Source organism: Haematobia irritans, chromosome 5, assembly GCF_050003625.1.
Source record: "Haematobia irritans isolate KBUSLIRL chromosome 5, ASM5000362v1, whole genome shotgun sequence".
NCBI lineage: Eukaryota > Metazoa > Arthropoda > Insecta > Diptera > Muscidae > Haematobia > Haematobia irritans.
In genome coordinates, this window is record NC_134401.1 from 147,249,647 (window position 1) to 147,270,513 (window position 20,867).

Genomic DNA, 20,867 nt, shown 5'->3' on the forward strand with positions numbered 1-20,867 from the left:
TACAGTCCACTCTGGACCCATGTTTCGTCGACTGTAAAGATGCAGAGATTCCCTCGGATTGCTACAAACACTGCTTTGGCGGCACCCATCGGGCTGGCAGCTTTCATATGCCCAATCAGTGTTGATTATGTTATGTTAAGTTGACACTTTTGTTGTTATACCCACCACCATAGAATGGTGATGGGGGTATAATAAGTTTGTCATTCCGTTTGTAACACATCGAAATATCGATTTCTGACTACATAAAGTATATATAGTCTTGATCAGGGAGAAATTCTAAGACGATATAAGCATGTCCGTCTGTCTGTCTGTTGTAATCACGCTACATCCTTCAACAATGGCGCCATCGTCCTGAAATTTGACACAGATTCGTTTTTTGTTTGCAGGCATGTCAAGTTCGAAGATGGGCTATATCGGTCCACGTTTTGATATAGTCCCCATATAAACCGACTTCCCGATTTGGGGTCTTGGTCTTATAAAAACCGTAGTTTTTATCCAATTTGCCTGAAATTGAAAATCTAGAGGTACTTGAGGACCATAAAAAGGTGTGCCGAAAATGGTGACCATCGGTCCATGTTTTGGTATAGCCCCCATATAGACCGATCTCCTGATTTTGCTTCTTGGGCGTCTAGAAACTGTATTTTCTATCCGATTTGCCTGAAATTGGAAATCTAGAGGTATTTTAGGACCATAAAAAGGTGTGTCGAAAATGGTCCGTGTCGGTCCATGGTTTGGTATAGCCTCCATGTAGACCGATCTCCCGATTTTGCTTCTTTGGCGTCTAGAAACTGTATTTTCTATCCGATTTGCCTGAAATTGAAAATCTGAAAGTATTTTTGGACCTTAAAGAGGTGTATCGAAAATGGTGTGTATCGGTCCATGTTTTTGTATAGCCGCCATGTAGATCGATCTCCCGATTTTTATTCTTGGGCTTCTGTAAACTGTATTTATTACCCGATTTGCCTGAAATTGGAAATCTAGAGGTATTTTGGGACCACAAATAGGTGTGCCAAAATTGAGGTGTATCGGTCCATTTTTTGGTATAACCCCCACATAGACCGATCTCCCGATTTTACTTCTTGGGCGTCTAGAAACTGTATTTACTATCCGATTTGCCTGAAATTGGAAATCTAGAGGTATTTTAGGACCATAAAAAAGTGTGTCGAAAATGGTCCGTGTCGGTCCATGTTTTGGTATAGCCTCCATGTAGACCGATCTCCCGATTTTACTTCTTGGACGTCTAGAAACTGTATTTACTATCCGATTTGCCTGAAATTGGAAATCTTGAGGTATTTTGGGACCATAAAGAGTTGTGTCGAAAATGGTCCGTAACGGTCCATGTTTTGGTATAGCCTCCATGTAAACCGATCTCCCGATTTTACTTCTTGGGCGTCTAGAAACTTTATTTAAAATCCGATTTGCCTGAAAATGGAAATCTAGAGGTATTTTGGGACCATAAAGAGGTGTGTCGAAAATGGTCCGTATCGGTCCACGGTTTGGTATAGCCCCCATATAGACCGATCTCCCGATTATGCTTCTTGGGCGTCTAGAAACTGTATTTTATATTCGATTTGCCTGAAAATGGAAATCTAGAGGTATTTTGGGACGATAAAGAGGTGTGTTGAAAATGGTCCGTATCGGTCCATGGTTTTGTATAGCCCCCACATAGACCGATCTCCCGATTTTACTTCTTGGGCGTCTAGAAACTGTATTTACTATCCGATTTGCCTGAAAATGGAAATCTAGAGGTATTTTGGGACCATAAAGAGGTGTGTCGAAAATGGTCCGTATCGGTCCACGGTTTGGTATAGCCCCCATATAGACCGATCTCCCGATTATGCTTCTTGGGCGTCTAGAAACTGTATTTTATATTCGATTTGCCTGAAATTGGAAATCTAGAGGTATTTTGGGACCATAAAGAGGTGTGTCGAAAATGGTCCGTAACGGTCCATGTTTTGGTATAGCCTCCATGTAAACCGATCTCCCGATTTTACTTCTTGGGCGTCTAGAAACTTTATTTACTATCCGATATAGACCGATCTCCCGATTATGCTTCTTGGGCGTCTAGAAACTGTATTTTATATTCGATTTGCCTGAAAATGGAAATCTAGAGGTATTTTGGGACGATAAAGAGGTGTGTTGAAAATGGTCCGTATCGGTCCATGGTTTTGTATAGCCCCCACATAGACCGATCTCCCGATTTTACTTCTTGGGCGTCTAGAAACTGTATTTACTATCCGATTTGCCTGAAAATGGAAATCTAGAGGTATTTTGGGACCATAAAGAGGTGTGTCGAAAATGGTCCGTATCGGTCCACGGTTTGGTATAGCCCCCATATAGACCGATCTCCCGATTATGCTTCTTGGGCGTCTAGAAACTGAATTTTATATTCGATTTGCCTGAAATTGGAAATCTAGAGGTATTTTGGGACCATAAAGAGGTGTGTCGAAAATGGTCCGTAACGGTCCATGTTTTGGTATAGCCTCCATGTAAACCGATCTCCCGATTTTACTTCTTGGGCGTCTAGAAACTTTATTTACTATCCGATATAGACCGATCTCCCGATTATGCTTCTTGGGCGTCTAGAAACTGTATTTTATATTCGATTTGCCTGAAAATCGAAATCTAGAGGTATTTTGGGACGATAAAGAGGTGTGTTGAAAATGGTCCGTATCGGTCCATGGTTTTGTATAGCCCCTACATAGACCGATCTCCCGATTTTACTTCTTGGGCGTCTAGAAACTGTATTTACTATCCGATTTGCCTGAAAATGGAAATCTAGAGGTATTTTGGGACCATAAAGAGGTGTGTCGAAAATGGTCCGTATCGGTCCACGGTTTGGTATAGCCCCCATATAGACCGATCTCCCGATTATGCTTCTTGGGCGTCTAGAAACTGTATTTTATATTCGATTTGCCTGAAATTGAAAATCTAGAGGTATTTTGGGACCATAAAGAGGAGTGTCGAAAATGATCCGTGTCGGTCCATGTTTTGGTATAGCCTCCATGTAGACCGATCTCCCGATTTTACTTCTTGGACGTCTAGAAACTGTATTTACTATCCGATTTGCCAGAAATTGTAAATCTAGAGGTATTTTGGGACCATAAAGAGGTGTGTCGAAAATGGTCCGTAACGGTCCATGTTTTGGTATAGCCTCCATGTAAACCGATCTCCCGAGTTTACTTCTTGGGCGTCTAGAAACTTTATTTACTATCCGATTTGCCTGAAAATGGAAATCTAGAGGTATTTTGGACTATAAAGAGGTGTGTCGAAAATGGTCCGTATCGGTCCACGGTTTGGTATAGCCCCTATATAGACTGATCTCCCAATTTTACTTCGTGGGCTTCTAGAATTCGTAGTTTGCACCTAATTCGGCTGAAAGTGGAATTCTAGAGGTATTTGAGGAACATTAAGAGGTGGTGAGTATTGGTCTATGTTTTCGTATAGCCCCCATATAGACCTAACTCCCGAATTCATTTCTAGGACTTCTGGAATCCGACTAACCGCAAATATGTCAGCCGTATATGGTGTGTGTCGATCCATGTTTTAGTATAGCCTCCACATAGACCGATCTCCAGATTTAACTGCTTGGGCTTCTAGAAACCGTAGTTTTTTATCCGATTTGCACAAAAATGTAAATATACTGGAATTTTGGACCCTCAAAAATCTATATCGCATTTATTTTTTACCGGTCCATTTTGTAAGGCATCGATATAAAAAATATTTTCCTCCGGAATAAAATTTTAGACAAACGAAATTTCCCTTTCGTATAAAGTATTTTCGTTTAGAGCAAACTAATCCGAATTTTTGATAAGCGATTCAACGATTGTCTCTAAAATCTGTGTCAAAAGAAAACTTTGCTTGTCTAAAATTTCGTCCATCAGAAAAGAAAAACACTTCTTTCAGGGTATAGCAGGCGAACTGATCATGAAAATTGCTTGAAACTGAAAATAAAATTTCCAGATTTTACAGATCGTATTCATTTAAATAATGGCGGAAAAAATTTACAGATTTAATATTTCAAATCAAGGCGTTATTTCATCATATACACAATATGTTTATGATTTCTCTAAAACTCAAACAAAATTGGTGCTCATAAATCCAAAATCTTATCTAGTCTTCATTGGTAGAATCTTTAAATTTTTTCTTCGGGAAGCGTACTGGTTGAACTGACAGAGAAGATTTGTCATCAAACCCCCTAAAATTCTATATATTATCAAGTAACCCGCTATGACGAAGAGTTTTCAAAGTAAACTATTATATTTGATTCATGGTGGTGGGTATTTAAGATTCGGCCCTGCCGAACTTACTGGGTATATACTTGTTTCTTTTTATACCCTCCACCATAGGATGGGGGGTATATTAACTTTGTCATTCCGTTTGTAACACATCGAAATATTGCTCTAAGACCCCATAAAGTATATATATTCTGGGTCGTGGTGAAATTCTGATTCGATCTGAGCATGTCCGTCCGTCCGTCCGTCTGTTGAAATCACGCTAACTTCCGAACGAAACAAGCTATCGACTTGAAACTTGGCACAAGTAGTTGTTATTGATGTAGGTCGGATGGTATTGCAAATGGGCCATATCGGTCCACCAAATTTGGCTTGCGAGGCCTCTAAGAGAAGCAAATTTCATCCGATCCGGCTGAAATTTGGTACATGGTGTTAGTATATGGTCTTTAGCAACCACGCAAAAATTGGTCCACATCGGTCCATAATTATATATAGCCCCCATATAAACCGATCCCCCGATTTGGCTTGCAGAGCCTCTAAGAGAAACAATTTTCATCCGATCCGGCTGAAATTTGATACATGGTGTTTGTATATGGTCTGTAACAACCATGCAAAAATTGGTCCATATCGGTCCATAAATATATATAGCCCCCATATAAACCGATCCCCCGATTTGGCTTGCGGAGCCTCTAAGGGAAGCAAATTTCATCCGATCCGGCTGAAATTTGGTACATGGTGTTAGTATATGGTCTCTAATAACCATGCAAAAATTAGTCCATATCGGTCCATGATTATATATAGCCCCCATATAAACCGATCACCAGATTTGACCTCCGGAGCCTCTTAGAACACCAAAATTCATCTGATTCAGTTGAAATTTAGTACGTGATGTTAATATATGGCCTCAAACACCCATGCAAAAATTGGTCGATATCGGTCCATAATTATATATAGGCCCCATATAAACCGATCCCCAGATTTGACCTCCGGAGCACCTTGGAAGAGCTTTTGCTCGGTTGAAATTTGGTACGTGATGTTAGTATAGAGTATCCAACAACCATGCAGGAATTGGTTCCTATCAGTGCATAATAATATATAGCTCCCATATAAACCGATCCCCAGATTTGACTTCCGGTGCCTTTTGGAGAAGCAAAATTCATCCGATCTGGTTGAAATGTGGTACGTGGTGGTAGCATATGATATTTAACAACCATGTGAGTTGATTTGTGGATGACAGTCTTTCGTAGAAGTTTCTACGCAATCCATGGTGGAGGGTACATAAGATTCGGCCTGGCCGAACTTACGGCTGTATATACTTGTTATTTTTAATGCATATCGATTGCCAAAAGCACCGTGGCATGACCGCTAGCCATTTAGTACTTTTTCATCACAATTACTCTATATAGAGTTATTCTGCCCTAAATGTGAATGTTTCTCAGTTATCGTTTCAACTCTTAAAATTATAAATAGCGGACATTGAAGAAATAAACATATTCCAAAATGAGGATATTTTGATTTTTATTACAGGATCTCAACATTTTTGAGAGGAATATTGTCTACGCCTATACACACATAGTGTCTTTAGTAATAACGCTTAGAGGCTGCCCCTAAGCCCATTGCTATAGTTGGTATAATTCTACAAAAAATAGTAAATTTTTTACTGTTTTGTAGATTGATAGAATTCTTGATTTTGGTAGATTTTGCAAAGAGGTAAATTTTCTATTGAAATAAACTTTTGACAAAATTTTCTATAGATATAAAATTTTGTCAAAATTTCCTATAGGAATAAATTGTTGAAAAATTTTTCTATAAAAATAAATAAATATTTAAAATTTTTATTTTGACAAAATTTTCTATTGAAATAAAATTGTGACAAAATTTTCCATAGAAATAAAATTTTAACAAAATTTTCTATAGAAATAAAATGTTGACAAAATTTCCTATAGGAATAAATTGTTGACAAAGTTTTCTATAAAAATAAAATGTTCAAAAATTGTCCATAGAAATAACATTTTGACAAAATTTTCTCTAGAAATAAAATTTTGACAAAATTTTCTCTAGAAATAAGATTTTGACAAAATTTTCTCTAGAAATAAAATTTTAACAAAATTTTCTATTGAAATAAAATTTTGACAAAATTTCCTATAGGAATAAATTGTTGACAAAGTTTTCTATAAATATAAAATATTCAAAAAATTTCATATAGGAATGAATTGTTGACAAAATTTTCTATGGAAATAAAATTTTGACAAAATTTTCTCTAGAAATAAATTTAACAAAATTTTCTATTGAAATAAAATTTTGACAAAATTTTCCATAGAAATAAAATTTTGACAAAATCTTCTATTGAAATAAAATTTTGACAAAATTTCCTATAGGAATAAATTTGTTGACAAAGTTTTCTATAAAAATAAAATGTTCAAAAATTTTCTATACAAATGAAATATTGACAAAATTTTCCATAGAAATAAAATTTTGACAAAATTTTTCAGAAAAATAAAATTTTGACAAAATTTTCCCTAGAAATAAAATTTTAACAGAATTTTCTATTGATATAAAATTTTGACAAAATTTTCCGTAGGATTAGAATTTTGACTAAATCTTCTATGGAAATAAAATTTTGGCAAAATTTCCTATAGGAATAAATTGTTTTCTACAAAAATAAAATGTTCAAAAATTTTCTATACAAATGAAATATTGACAAAATTTTCCATAGAAATAAAATTTTGACAAAATTTTCTCTAGAAATAATATTTTAACAAAATTTTCTATTTTCTATAAAATTTTGACAAAATTTTCCAGAGATATGAAATTTTGAATTTCGTGAATTGTAAAACAAAGCGTGTTAGAGGGAAGAATAACTTCCTCCATATTCGGATTAGGAAAATAAATCGGATTATTTTGTATTTATATAAAAAATGTATTTATATTTACACATTACACTTCCAAAATCCACTTTAAGTAGATTTCAACTGTCATTTGCCTTATAAAAAGGGATTTCAAATCTACTTTTAGTAGATTTCGAGTCTAATGTGAATGGGCTATAAGATAGTTTGGAAAGAGGATTTAGGTTGAATTCATGTCTGTTGACATAAACCCAATAGAGAGTATTCGCCTCATTGAGCGCTCTAATTTCTTCTTTCCATCGCACCCTTCAGGAACTCTGTGTTACTTACGAATTCACGACTTGGTTTCTAGTTCCTTGGTTTCTAGTTCCTGTGTGTTCCAAGGTCTCCTCAAAACACGCCATTCCTGCACCACCCCCTGTTGCTCCTATTCGACAATACTAGGTGCACGATCATTATTTCTACAGTCCTCCTGACTTTCTATATTCCCTAATTAGTTATCCAGCCTTTTCTTATCTGAGTCACCCCATAGTATTTACATCGCCCTTCCGATCGTTGCATTGGTCAACATCGCTTTATATGTCTCCCGTGCCCATTCATTCAACTCTATCCGTGTTGCCTCTATGGATTTGTGTTCTCCAAGTTCACTTCGCATGTGTCCAAGCTCTCATCGCCAGTTAATTTGTCTTGACATTTTCTCCTAAATTCGAGATGTCCCGGCACCCATACGATGTGGATCTTGTGGTATTCCGAGTATTCGTTGATAATGCTTTTTTCATTCCAATATGGATCGCAATCGAACCGTAATGTTTGTTATTCCTCTGGCAATCTGTGAAAATATTCACGTTTTTATGGCACGCACTTCTCCCCGCATGATTGTGCTGTGATCCGATAATCGAAATAGGATCTGTGTGTTTGAGTTCTCTACATACCAGACCCGTCCTTTCATCAATCTTCGGTGCAGCAGTTATTTCCCTCTGGTATTTATTCTGGGGTTCCATTCCCCCTTCTTACTGGTGTCAGAATTTCCCACCATAACATAGGTATGCGATCATGGAATATTGCGGCATCTGCCATTTCACCACCTACCTACCCTATTATTATTTGATTGTTCGTCATTTTTCGTATTTCTGTTCATTTTCCCAATATCTTCAATCTCATCGTAGCCATGATGGCTACGCTTTTGATCTGAACCTCTATAGGACATAAGTCCAGTATCGTCTCCAAGGTTATGGTTGACGTGGTCTTCATTGCCCCAGTAATGCCAAGACAACATGTCCGTTAGATCCGGAATCCTTTCTATTGATGACCACCAGACTCTCTCTCTTCTCTTCATTTCGGCGTATTTGTAAGCTTTCTCGGCCCTCTCTTTGATGTGGCTCTGTCGGTTCGATATATTGGTAAATTTTAATTCAAAAATTAAAAAATTAAATAAAATAAAAATTATTTAATTTTCCGGTCAGGGAACGTTTACCAGCTTCTCCAAAATGTTAAGGAAGTTGGGCCAGCTAGCTTTCTTGCACCTCAGATTTAACACAAATCGATTCAGTCAATTGTGATATTTCTGAGTGTATCAAATCGTATCTAAGTGTTTCGGATTCGCCCATTAAAAGAAGGTCCCTTGTCATTGGGCTACTCATGAAAACGGGCAGCAATCTGTGATAAAAAAGATTTTTCCTAAAATTTCATGCATTGCAGAGTTTATGTTTATATTTCAAGAAATAAAGTCCTTGTCACCACTCGGATATAAAAAATTGAAAAATTTATTTATAAGGAATAACCATTTTCTACATTCATTTGACTTACACTGAAAACAATATTGACCTAAGGTCTATCCATCCCAAATTTTCAAACATGCAACTTACAGAACATTGAGGAAAAAATTCCTTAAAATAATGGCATTTTATTTAAAAGAGAGTTTATAACCTTTGCTACAAAAATATTTTCCATTAAATTCAGGATACGAATCTTTGACATTGGCGTCATTCCTTTAGAGTCGCATATTTTTAAAGAAAGGAAAACTGAAAGAAAGAGAAACACTTTTGAATCAAATAAATAATCTTTAAATTAACTGAGATATTGAAACTTTAGATTACAGATAAAAACGCTTAAAATATAAGCCAAGTTTTTTGAAATTAAGAAAACTTATTTTACTTTGAAGTATCTGTTATAATTTGGATTTTTAATTTACGTGAATAGTTTTCTAATATATATGACAATAAAAGAAAGAAAATTCAATAAATTAGATCGATATCCTAATTCTAAAAAAATATTGTAACTTTAAAGAAGTCGCAGCTATGGCTCGAAATCTATACCAAATTCGTTAAGCGAGCGTCAAAATCTTTGTATGCAAAGCCATTTTTTTTTGAGTGTATAAACAAGAATAAAATAGGCTCAAGAACTGGTTACTTAATTTGCAGGGAAACTTTCGATATCCCTTCAAAAAAATTTTTTTTTTAAATAATTCGGTTAATTTTTTATTTAAAGTGAGGAAACGAAATATAGTTTGATATAATTCTTGATGTGCTCAGGATACGAAGCATATCCAGGTTAATAATTATAGCATTTGGTTACTACTATACCAAATACTAAAATATCGAGTTGCTGCTAAATCATACGATATCACAATGCCAATGCATATGTGAAAATCTTGTTCTTGTCTTGATAAATGTTCGCTATTATAATCTTGCATACCAAACGGGTGCCGCCTTGGTATATAGATTAAATAATATTATTTGTGCCCTTACATTTCACTTCGAGTATGCAAAATAGTTTTTTTTTTATTTTTTATAATAAATTAGCCTTTCTTTTATATTGGATATTAATTTAATTTTTATAAACCATAACCAGATCCTTTCTTGTTATGGTGTCTTTTTTTGTAGAATTATTACTAAATTCCGTTGGCAATACATCATAAGAGTAACTAACACCATTAACAATGCCACACGAGTTTAATCTTAAAACACTGAAAAGCTGGCATGCATTGAAAAACAAAAGACTTAAGACACAAACCTCTGACACAACCCACCGGGCTAAGCTAGCCTGGATGGCTGGCAGGCAGGGAGGCATTTCAACTTTAGTGATTGAGTACCTTTTATAGAAACTTATAATAAATTAATTATAACTGTATAATATAATATGTTTTGTTTTTACTATACATGTATGTATGTGTTTATATACTAACAATAAATAGAACAAAAACTCAACTAAATTCAATCACCTAGAGACAACAAACAAAGACAAATTTGAGAGCACATACTACATATCAATGAAAGTTGCTTTTGATATGACGTTAAGAGTCCATTGCCAATGTAAGTTGTATGGCTAGTAATTGTTGCATTTGTTGTTATTGCTGTATATAAGTTACATTTAATTCTTAGTGCCAGCAGCGGCTGATATTGTTTTAGCCGATTTTCACTAACACCCAACTTTAAGAGCAGCAATATTTATTGTTGTTATTATTGTTGTTCCTTCTAAAATCATATTAAGTAGACATGTATGAGATGTTGTATTAGCCTAGTGTTGTGTTGTTGACTGTTTGGCTGCTGCCGCATGTAGGTTGAAAGGTGGCCGTCTTAAGATTTACTTTGAAAAATTAAGTTTTCATTTTGCCATTCTTTTTTGTTTTCTTTAAAAACAGCATTGCTGTTGCTGCACAAGCCACAAATAATAATAATAGTAATATCGACTGTAAACACACAACTAAATATAAACTAATAATCATATTGTTAGATCAACAGAAATATGCGATCAGTTATTTTGTTTTTGTCCAATTTAAGACAACAGCAACAACCACAATGTTAGCAGCAATGCAAGCAATAACAACAACATCAATAGAAAATGAATCTAAGAGAGAACTAAAGGAATATGAATTTACCAAAGAATTTCTTAAGATTCCATTGAATATTGAACTACAATTACAGAAGAGAAAAAAGAAGTAAATTTAAATGCTTCTGGTCGAATAGATAGGGCAGTACTTTCACCGCTAAAGTATATACCATTTTTGATAGATTATACGTCTTTAGCTAAACACCAGAATTCATAAAAAATTCATATCTTTAGTTCCAAGTTATACAGTACTTTGCAGTTAATAAGTCGCCAAAATCGCTATAATATACTGAAAAAATATTGACTTAATATGAAAAATTACATAACATAATTTGTAAGAACTGCAATTTACATAATATTATCTATAGAAATAAAATTTTGACAAAATTTTCTATAGAAATGACATTTTGATAGAATTTTTTATAGAAATAATATTTTTACAAAATTTTCTTATAGAAATTTTAACAAAATTTTCTATAGAAATAAGATTTTGACAAAATTTTCTATAGAAATAAAATTTTGACACAATTTTCTATAGAAATAAAATTTTGACCAAATTTTCTATAGAAATAAAATTTTGACCAAATTTTCTATAGAAATAAATTTTTGACAAAATTTTCTATAGAAATAAATTTTTGACAAAATTTTTTATAGAAATAAAATTGGACAAATTTTTCTATAGAAATAAAATTTTGACAAAATTTTCTATAGAAATAAAATCGCTATTATATACTGAAAAAAATATTGACTTAATATGGAAGATTACATATCATAATTTGTAAGAAATGCAATTTACGTAACATTTTCTATAGAAATAAAATTTTGACAAAATTTTCTATAGAAAAGACATTTTGATAGAATTTTTTATAGAAATAAAATTTTGTCCAAATTTTTCTATAGAAATAAAATTTTGATAAAATTTTCTATAGAAATAAAATTTTGACAAAAATTTTCTATACAAATAAAATTTCGACAAAAATTTTCTATAGAATAAAATATTTGACAAAATTTTCTATAGAAATAAAAGTTTCTACAAAATTAATATTTTGATAAAATTTTCTATAGAAATAAAATTTTGACGAAATTTTCTATAAAAATAAAATTTTGACAAAATTTTTGATGAAAATCAAATCTTGACAAAATTTTCTATAGAAATAAAATGTTGACTAAATTTTCTACAGAAATAATATTTTGACAAATATTTTCTCTATAGAAATAAATATTTGACGAAATGTTCTATAGAAATAAAATTTTGACAAAATTTTCTATGGAAATAAAATTTTTATACAATTTTCTATAGAAATAAAATTTTCACAAAATTTTCTATGGAAATAAGATTTTGATATAATTTTCTATAGAAATCAAATTTTTATTCAATTTTCTATAGAAATAAAATTTTGATAAAATTTTCTTTAGAAATACAATTTAAAAAAAATCTCTAAAGATATAACATTTTGACAAAATTTTTCTGAAGAAATAAAATTTTGACAAAAATTTTCTGAAGAAATAAAATTTTGACAAAATTTTCTATAGAAATAAAATTTTGACAAAATTTTCTATAGAAATAAAATTTTGACAAAATTTTATTTTGAAAAAATTTTCTATAGAAATAACATTTTGACAAAAATTTTTTATAGAAATAAAATTTTTATATTTTCTATAAATTAAAATTTTCACAAAATTTTCTACGGAAATAAGATTTTGACATAATTTCCTATAGAAATAAAATTTTATAGGGAATACATTTTTGACAAAAGAAATAAAATTTGGACAAAATTTTCTATAGAAATAAAACTTTGAGAAAATTCTCTATAGAAATAAAATTTTGACAATATTTGCTATAGAAATAAAATTTGGACAAAATTCGCTATAGAAATAACATTTTGACAAAATTTTTCTGAAGAAATAAAATTTTGACAAAAATTTTCTATACAAATAAATATTTGACAAAATTTTCTATAGAAATAAAATTTTGACTACATTTTCTATAGAAATAAAATTTTGACCAAATTTTCTATTGAAATAAAATGTTGACAAATTTTTTCTATAGAAATAAAATTTTATAGGTAATATATTTTTGACAAAGTTTTCTATAGAAATAAAATTTGGACAAAATTTTCTATAGAAATAAAATTTTGACAAAATTTTCTATAGAAATAAAACTTTGAGAAAATTCTCTACAGAAAAAAAATTTTGACAAAATTCTCTATAGAAATAAAATTTTGACAAAATTTTCGGGAGAAATCAAATCTTGACAAAATTTTCTATAGAAATAAAATTTTGCAAAATTTTCCATAGAAATGAAAGTTTGACAAAATTTTCTATAGAAATAAAATTTTGAAAAAAAAAAATTGTATAGAAATAAAATTTTACAAATATATTTTTATACCCTTCACCACTACTGTGGTACAGGGTATAATAAGTTTGTGCATTTGTATGTAACGCCAAGAAATAGTGGTCATAGACCCATCCTTTAGTATACCGATCGGCTTAGAATTAAATTCTGAGTCGATTTAGCGATGTCTGTCTGTCTGTCTGTCTGTATATGTAATTTTGTGCACAAAGTACAGCTCGCAATTTAAGTCCGATCGTCCTCAAATTTGGCATAGGGCTGTTTCTTGGGACAGAGACAATCGCTATTGGTTTTGGAAAAAATCGGTTCAGATTTAGATATAGCTCACATATATATCTTTCGCCCGATTTGGACTTATATGGTCTCAAAAGCCAGAGTTTTTCCCTGACTTACTTCAAATTTTGCACAAGCTGTACTTTTAACGATACTATTGTATGTGCCAAATATGGTGAAAATCGATTCAGATTTAGATATAGCTCCCATATATATCTTTCATCCGATTTGAACTTATATGGCCTCAAAATCCAGGGGTTTGCCGTGATTTGCTTCAAATTTCGCACAATGAGTACGTTTAGTAGTATTGGTAATTGTGCCAAATTTGGTTGAAATCGGTTCAGATTTAGATATGGCCACCATATATATCTTCCGTCCGTTTTGCACTCATATGACCAGGGGGGCCAAAGTTATACTCCCATTTACGTGAAATGTGAAGTAGTTGAGATGGTAACGCAAATTTTGGCCTACATAGGGGTGAAGGGTATAATATAGTCGGCCTCGCCCGACTTTAGAATTTACTTACTTGTTTGTTTGATAGTTTTTTTTGTAAATTTTTTCTCCAAATTTTTGTAGATTATTTTTGGCTCGAGTGGCAACCGTTGTTGTGAGGTGGGCCCATTGGAAATCGGGGCTAGAGACCAAGGACAGTACTTACATGCGAAGCTTGATAGAAACGTGGGTCATCTCACTGTAGCCCGGTATAATGATGCCTAATAAAGATAAGATCGCACGTAGGGACCAGAGAAAGGATTCAGATTATTAAAATTTATTTTAGTTTAAAAAAATGTTCCTTAGAGTTGAATGAATTTTGTATCCTGACGTATAGATAGTTCAATTTTTCAGAAAAGATATGGCATTCCAAGGTTTTCGATTTATATATGTAAATCTGAGAAGTCAAATCGGTCTTTTGTCCATTGCTTTATTGTATACAAAATTTCAGAAAAATTTACCAAAATTACATTTCCTATTAAATTATCGGAATACGACATAGTCAGTAAGGTTCTTCTTTAATTGTTATATCAAATATTGAAAAAAAAATTCATCAGGAACTTCATAACGTAGAATATGCGGTAGGGTATCCTAAGCATTGTTGATGTTTATGACAACAATATCGCTGTCGTTATTGGTGCTGGTGTTGATTTTATTGCGACAAACCACCGGATCAATGTACAACGATTACGAGAGAGTAAGTAATCAAAGCAACGAGGGTTGCTACACAAGTCGAATTACAGGGCGGGCAGTAAAGTGTGCGAGGTGTGGCTTGCATTGGTTGGTTAACATAGTTGTCCATTCGCATGGAATCACTGTAATCGAGGGATACACTCACCCGAATTGCACCACTGTAAGCGTCCATTCGACAATCGACAGACAGACAAACAGACAGAGGTGTTTGTTCTAATGTGCTTTAGACAAAAATGCATTTCGCTTTCAATTGAAAAAAAAATATATGAAAATAAGGCAAATTTCAAAACGGTTTTGTTTTCGCCCTGGTGTTGCTAATGCTAATGCTAGGTGGCTGGCCGTCTGTCTGATGCTGGAACTGATGCTAATGCTGATGGTGGTCGTTGTCGTCGTGGTATATAAGTAACGTAGACATTTTAAGAATCTATCACAGTCTAGTTTCACAACGAAAACCAATTGGAAGTTTATTGGAACAAATATAGTTCAATTGTTTTTTTGTGAAACACCACAACATTATACTCTTTCGAAGCCTTCATTAGGATACATTTTATATTAAACATCATGTTCACGAAATTGGTAAGTTGAGTGTTTTATAAGAAATAAACAAAAGAGAAAAAAAATTAACAACAACAAAATATTAAAAAAAAATATAAATATTTAAATTAAAAAAAAAATGGTAAAAAGTGATTTTTAGTTATAAAAACGCCTATATTCAAGGATGTGATATTTTAATTCAAAAATGGGATTATACATTCTAAGCTCTTTCAATAGAGACCAAAGGCTCCATAAGGATATTTTTTTGAAACCGAATTTTATTCAAGAAACGAAGTGAGATCTATCGATTGAAAGCCTAAAATTTGAAGTAAAATATGGCTTGATCTAAAATACATCCAAAGAAAACATATTTTCCTGAGGAACTAAATTTTAGAATAACAAAATTGCACTTTCTTATAGAGTATTTTCTTTAAGAGCATTTAAACACGGAGTTATGAAAAACGATTCATCGGTCGTCTATATTCTTTTTTACTTGCTCTAAAGAAGTTTTTTTAGTGTGAAAAAATCTTTGCTTGTCGAACGTTTTGTTGCTCAGAAAAGAAAACTCTTCTTACAGTGCACTTTGCTATTCTATGAGACGACTTAGATCGAAATGGGATTACTCCTGGTGCAGTGATGACCATAGATTACAACGGATTTTGGTTAAACGGTTAAAACTTGGTTTTTGAATTCGAAATTGCATATTTACGGATCAAGAAGCACGGTTGCCACAGTTGGTAGAATTCTATCAAAAATGATAGAAATTTTAGCGTATTGTAGAATTTTTGATGTTTTGGTAGATTTTCTATATTCATCAAAATTTTATTTCTATAGAAAATTTTGTCAAAATTTTATTTCTATAGAAAATTTTGTCAAAATTTTGTTTCTATAGAAAATTTTGTCAAAATTTTATTTTTAGAATAAATTTCTTTTAATTTTTTTTCTACAGAAAAATTTTTCAAATTTTATTTCTAAAGAACAATTTCTCAACATTTTATTTCTATTTTAGTTCTGTAGAAAATTTTGACAAAATTTTCTATAGAAATAAAATTTCGACAAAATTTTCTTTAGAAATAAAGTTTTGACAAAATTTTCTATATAAATAAAATTTTAACAAAATATTATATAGAAATAAAAATTAACAAAATTTTCTAAAGAAATAAAATTTGACAAAATTTGCTATAGAAATAAAGTTTTGAAAAAAATTTCTATAGAAATAAAATTTTGACAACATTTTCTATAGAAGTAAAATGTTGACAAAAATTTCTATAGAAATAAAATTTTAACAAAATATTCTATAGAAATAAAATTTTGACAACATTTTCTATAGAAATAAAATTTTGACAAAATTTACTATAGAAATAAAATTTTGACAACATTTTCTATAGAAATAAAATTTTGACAAAATTTTCTATAGAAGTAAAATTTTGACAAAATTTTCTATTGAAATAAAATTTTAACAAAATTTTCTATAGAAATAAAATTTTGACAAAATTTGCTATAGAAATACAATTTTAACAAAATATTCTATAGAAATAAAATTTTGAAAAAATTTTCCATAGAAATAAAATTTTGACAAAATTTTGTATAGAAATAAAATTTTGATAAAATTTGCTATAGAAATAAAATTTTGACAAAATTTTCTATATAAATACAATTTTAACAAAATATTCTATAGAAATAAAATTTTGACAAAATTTGCTATAGAAATAAAGTTTTGAAAAAATTTTCTATAGAAATAAAATTTTAATAACATTTTCCATAGAAATAAAATTTTGACAAAATTTTGTATAGAAATAAAATTTTGATAAAATTTGCTATAGAAATAAAATTTTGACAAAATTTTCTATATAAATACAATTTTAACAAAATATTCTATAGAAATAAAATTTTGACAAAATTTGCTATAGAAATAAAGTTTTGAAAAAATTTTCTATAGAAATAAAATTTTAATAACATTTTCCATAGAAATAAAATTTTGACAAAATTTTCTATATAAATAAAAATTTAACAAAATATTCTATAGAAATAAAATTTTGACAAAATTTTCTTTAGAAATAAAATTTTGACAAACTTTTTTTTGGAATTAAAAATTTCGCAAAAATTTTCTATAAGTTTTGACAACATTTTCTATATAAATAAAATTTTAACAAAATATTATATAGAAATAAAAATTGACAAAATATTCTATAGAAATAAAATTTGACAAAATTTTCTATATAAATAAAATTTTGACAAAATTTGCTATAGAAATAAAGTTTTGAAAAAATTTTCTATAGATATAAAATTTTGACAACATGTTCTATAGAAATAAAATTTTGACACCATTTTCTATAGAAATAAAATTTTGACAACATTTTCTATAGAAATAAAATTTTGACAACATTTTCTATGGAAATAAAATTTTGACAAAATTTTCTCTAGGAAAAAGATTTTGAGCAAATTTCTTAAAGAAATAAAATAGAAATAAAATTTTGGCAAAATTTTCTGCAGAAAAAAATTAAAAAAAATATTGCGAATCCTAACTTTCCAAAGCAGTTTCCAAAATGCCTTTACCATAAAAAGGCGTATTTACTTTTACGCAAGGAAATATGGAAAATAAACTTTCTAGTCACCACCATGACATTGGCAACCGCTTCTAGTATCATTATAAGGATTTATGGTGCGTTACACAAACATTTGGTTGATCTTTAGGTGTCAGAGCGACAACAACAATAGTTCCTTGTGATTTTCTTCAATAGGCGATTGTTATTTGCTCATGTCATACATGACCACTTCGTGTCTGTTACCCTGTATACACATTTCCATATTGCTATATAGGACTCAAAATCTTCCAGCAACTTTATTTTGTGATATCATCATCTAATTTTCTTAATTGTTTTCCTTTTCTAGGTCATTTTGTCTTTGGCTGCTTTGGCTTGGGCCAAACCACAAGCTGCGCAATACCCTGCCGGCGTTAACCCTCAGGACTGTCCCGGCTTCCCCATCTGTGATAATGCTCGTCTCCACAATCCCAACAAATGGCAACAACCTGCCTGGCAACCACAACCCGCATGGCAACCACAACCCCAATGGGGAGCCCCTGCCCCAGCCTGGCAACCACAACCTCAATGGGGTGCTCCAGCACCTGCTGCCGGTGGTGATAAATACCCAGCTGGTGTGAATCCTCACACTTGCCCCAACTATCCCTTCTGTGATGTAAATGCTGGTGGTGCTGCTGCCCCCGCTCCCCCACTACCTGGATGGACTGAACGTCAATACCCTGCCGGTGTTAGCCCACACACTTGCCCCAACTTCCCCTACTGCACATAAGCTGTTCCCATTGTAATGGATGAGTCCTAGAACTATTTTCAACACTGCCAAACCCTGTCTTAGCGAAATCGAATTTTCATCAACTGTGTGCTGTTTTTTATTTTCGTTCCATAAATGATGAAGTCATTGAAGTGCTCCATTTCCCTTCCATATCCATTTTCCATACCTGCACCTCTCTCTGTATTCTCATCATTTATCCTTTCTCATGTCTTCCATCCTTTCTATTTCTTTCTTTTTATTTGGTTGTATCAAGACAAAGACTTATTTCATGAATTTTGTATCCATAATGAATGTGCTATTATTTCCTTGATAAAATAAAATTAAAATATCTTAATCAATAAAAAAATATATGACCTCGAAAGAGTTAAAAAAAAACAAAAGTTCTTAGATAATTTAAGTGAAATGATGATTGTTGTTGGTAAACACACAAAAAAATTTTGTTTTACACAATGATAATAATAAACAAATGCCCCAAAAGATCTTAGAGAAAATTATGAAAAACAAAATCAAAATGGTAAATTAATTTATTTTAGTAAAGCTGGTAAATAGAAAATTGGTGGAAAAATTTCCTCAGTTTCGGAGTGTAATGAGAAAAAATTGAAAATAATTTCTAAAAATGACTTCGAAAATGTCCTTTCCACTCAACACCTTTTGGGAACAAGATGTCAGTATGATATCCACAGTTGCCACTCATGCCAAACATAATCTACCAAAATTTCAAGAAAACTTTACCAAAAATCTACCGAATTAAAAACACAAATATTTTGTAGTTTTTGATGAAATTCAATCAAAATTTTATTTCCATAGAAAATTTTGTCAAAATTTTATTTCTATAGAAAATTTTATTTCTATCGAAAATTTTATCAAAATTTTATTTCTATAGGAAATTTTGTCAAAATTTTATTTCTATAGGGAATTTTGTCAAAATTTTATTTCTATAGGAAATTTTGTCAAAATTTTGTTTCTATAGAAATTTTTGTTAAAATTTTATGTCTATAAAAACTTTTGTCAAAATTGTATGCTTATAGAAAATTTTGACAACATTTTTGTCAACATTTTATTTCTTTTTGTCAAAATCAATAAATTTTATTTCTATAGAAAATTTTGTCAAGATTTTATATCTATTGAAAAATTTTGTCAAAAATTTTATATCTATATAAAATTTTGTCAAGATTTTATATCTATTGAAAATTTTGTCAAAATTTTATATCTATAGCAAATTTTGTCAAAATTTTATTTCTACAGAGAACTTTGTCAAAATTTTATTTCTATAGAAAACTTTATTTCTGTACAAAATTTTTTTATCTATAGAAAATTTTGTCAACATTTTTTTATTTACAGAAAATTTCGTCAACATTTTATTTCTACAGAGAACTTTGTCAAAATTTTATATCTATACAAAATTTTTGTCAAAATTTTGTTTTTATGGAAAATTTTGTAATATTTTATTTCTAAAGAAAACTTTGTAAAATTTTATTTCTATAGAAAATTTTGTTAAAATTTTATCTCTATAGAATATGTTGTCAAAATTTATTTCTATATAAAATTTTGTCAAAATTTTATTTCTATAGAACATTTTGTCAAAATTTTGTTATTATAGAAAACTTTGTCAAAAGTTCATTTCGATCGAAAATTTTGTTAAAATTTTATATATATAGAAAATTTTGTCGAAATTTTATTTCTATAGAAAATTTTGTCAAAATTTCATTTCTATAGAAAATTTTGTCAAAATTGTATTTCTATAGAAAATTGTGTTAAAATTTAACTCTATAGAAAATTTTGTGAAAATTTTAAGTCTATAAAAAATTTTGTCAAAATTTTATATCTATAGAAAATTTTGTTAATCTTTTTATTTCTATAGAGAATTTTGTCAAAATAGAAAATTTTGTCAAAATTTTATTTCTATAGAGAATTTTTTCAAAATTTTATTTCTATAGAAAATTTTGTCAACATTTTATTTCTATAGAAAATTTTTTCAAAATTTTATTTCTACAGAGAACTTTGTCAAAATTTTATTTCTATAGAAAATTTTGTAAAAATTTTATTTCTATAGAAAATTTTGTCAAAATTTTATTTCTATAGAAAATTTTTTCAAAATTTTATTTCTACAGAGAACTTTGTCAAAATTTTATTTCTATACAAAATTTTGTCAAAATTTCATTTCTATAGAAAATTTTGTGAACATTTTATTTCTATACAAAATTTTTTCAAAATTTTATGTCTATAGAAAATTTTGTCACGATTTTATTTCCAAAGAAAATTTTAACAAAATTTTATTTCTATCAAAAACAGTCAAATTTG

The 20,867-nt window shown here is 30.4% G+C and overlaps 1 protein-coding gene across 1 annotated transcript; it reads left to right on the forward strand.

Annotated features, from left to right (window-relative positions):
* Positions 1–15,138: 15,138 nt before the first annotated feature.
* LOC142238367 (uncharacterized) lies at positions 15,139–18,946 on the forward strand. The gene is made up of 2 exons (XM_075309982.1): positions 15,139–15,296; positions 18,147–18,946. The coding sequence occupies exons 1-2, from the start codon at positions 15,282–15,284 to the stop codon at positions 18,564–18,566; spliced, it is 435 nt and encodes a 144-aa protein (XP_075166097.1). The 5' UTR covers positions 15,139–15,281; the 3' UTR covers positions 18,567–18,946.
* Positions 18,947–20,867: the final 1,921 nt, after the last annotated feature.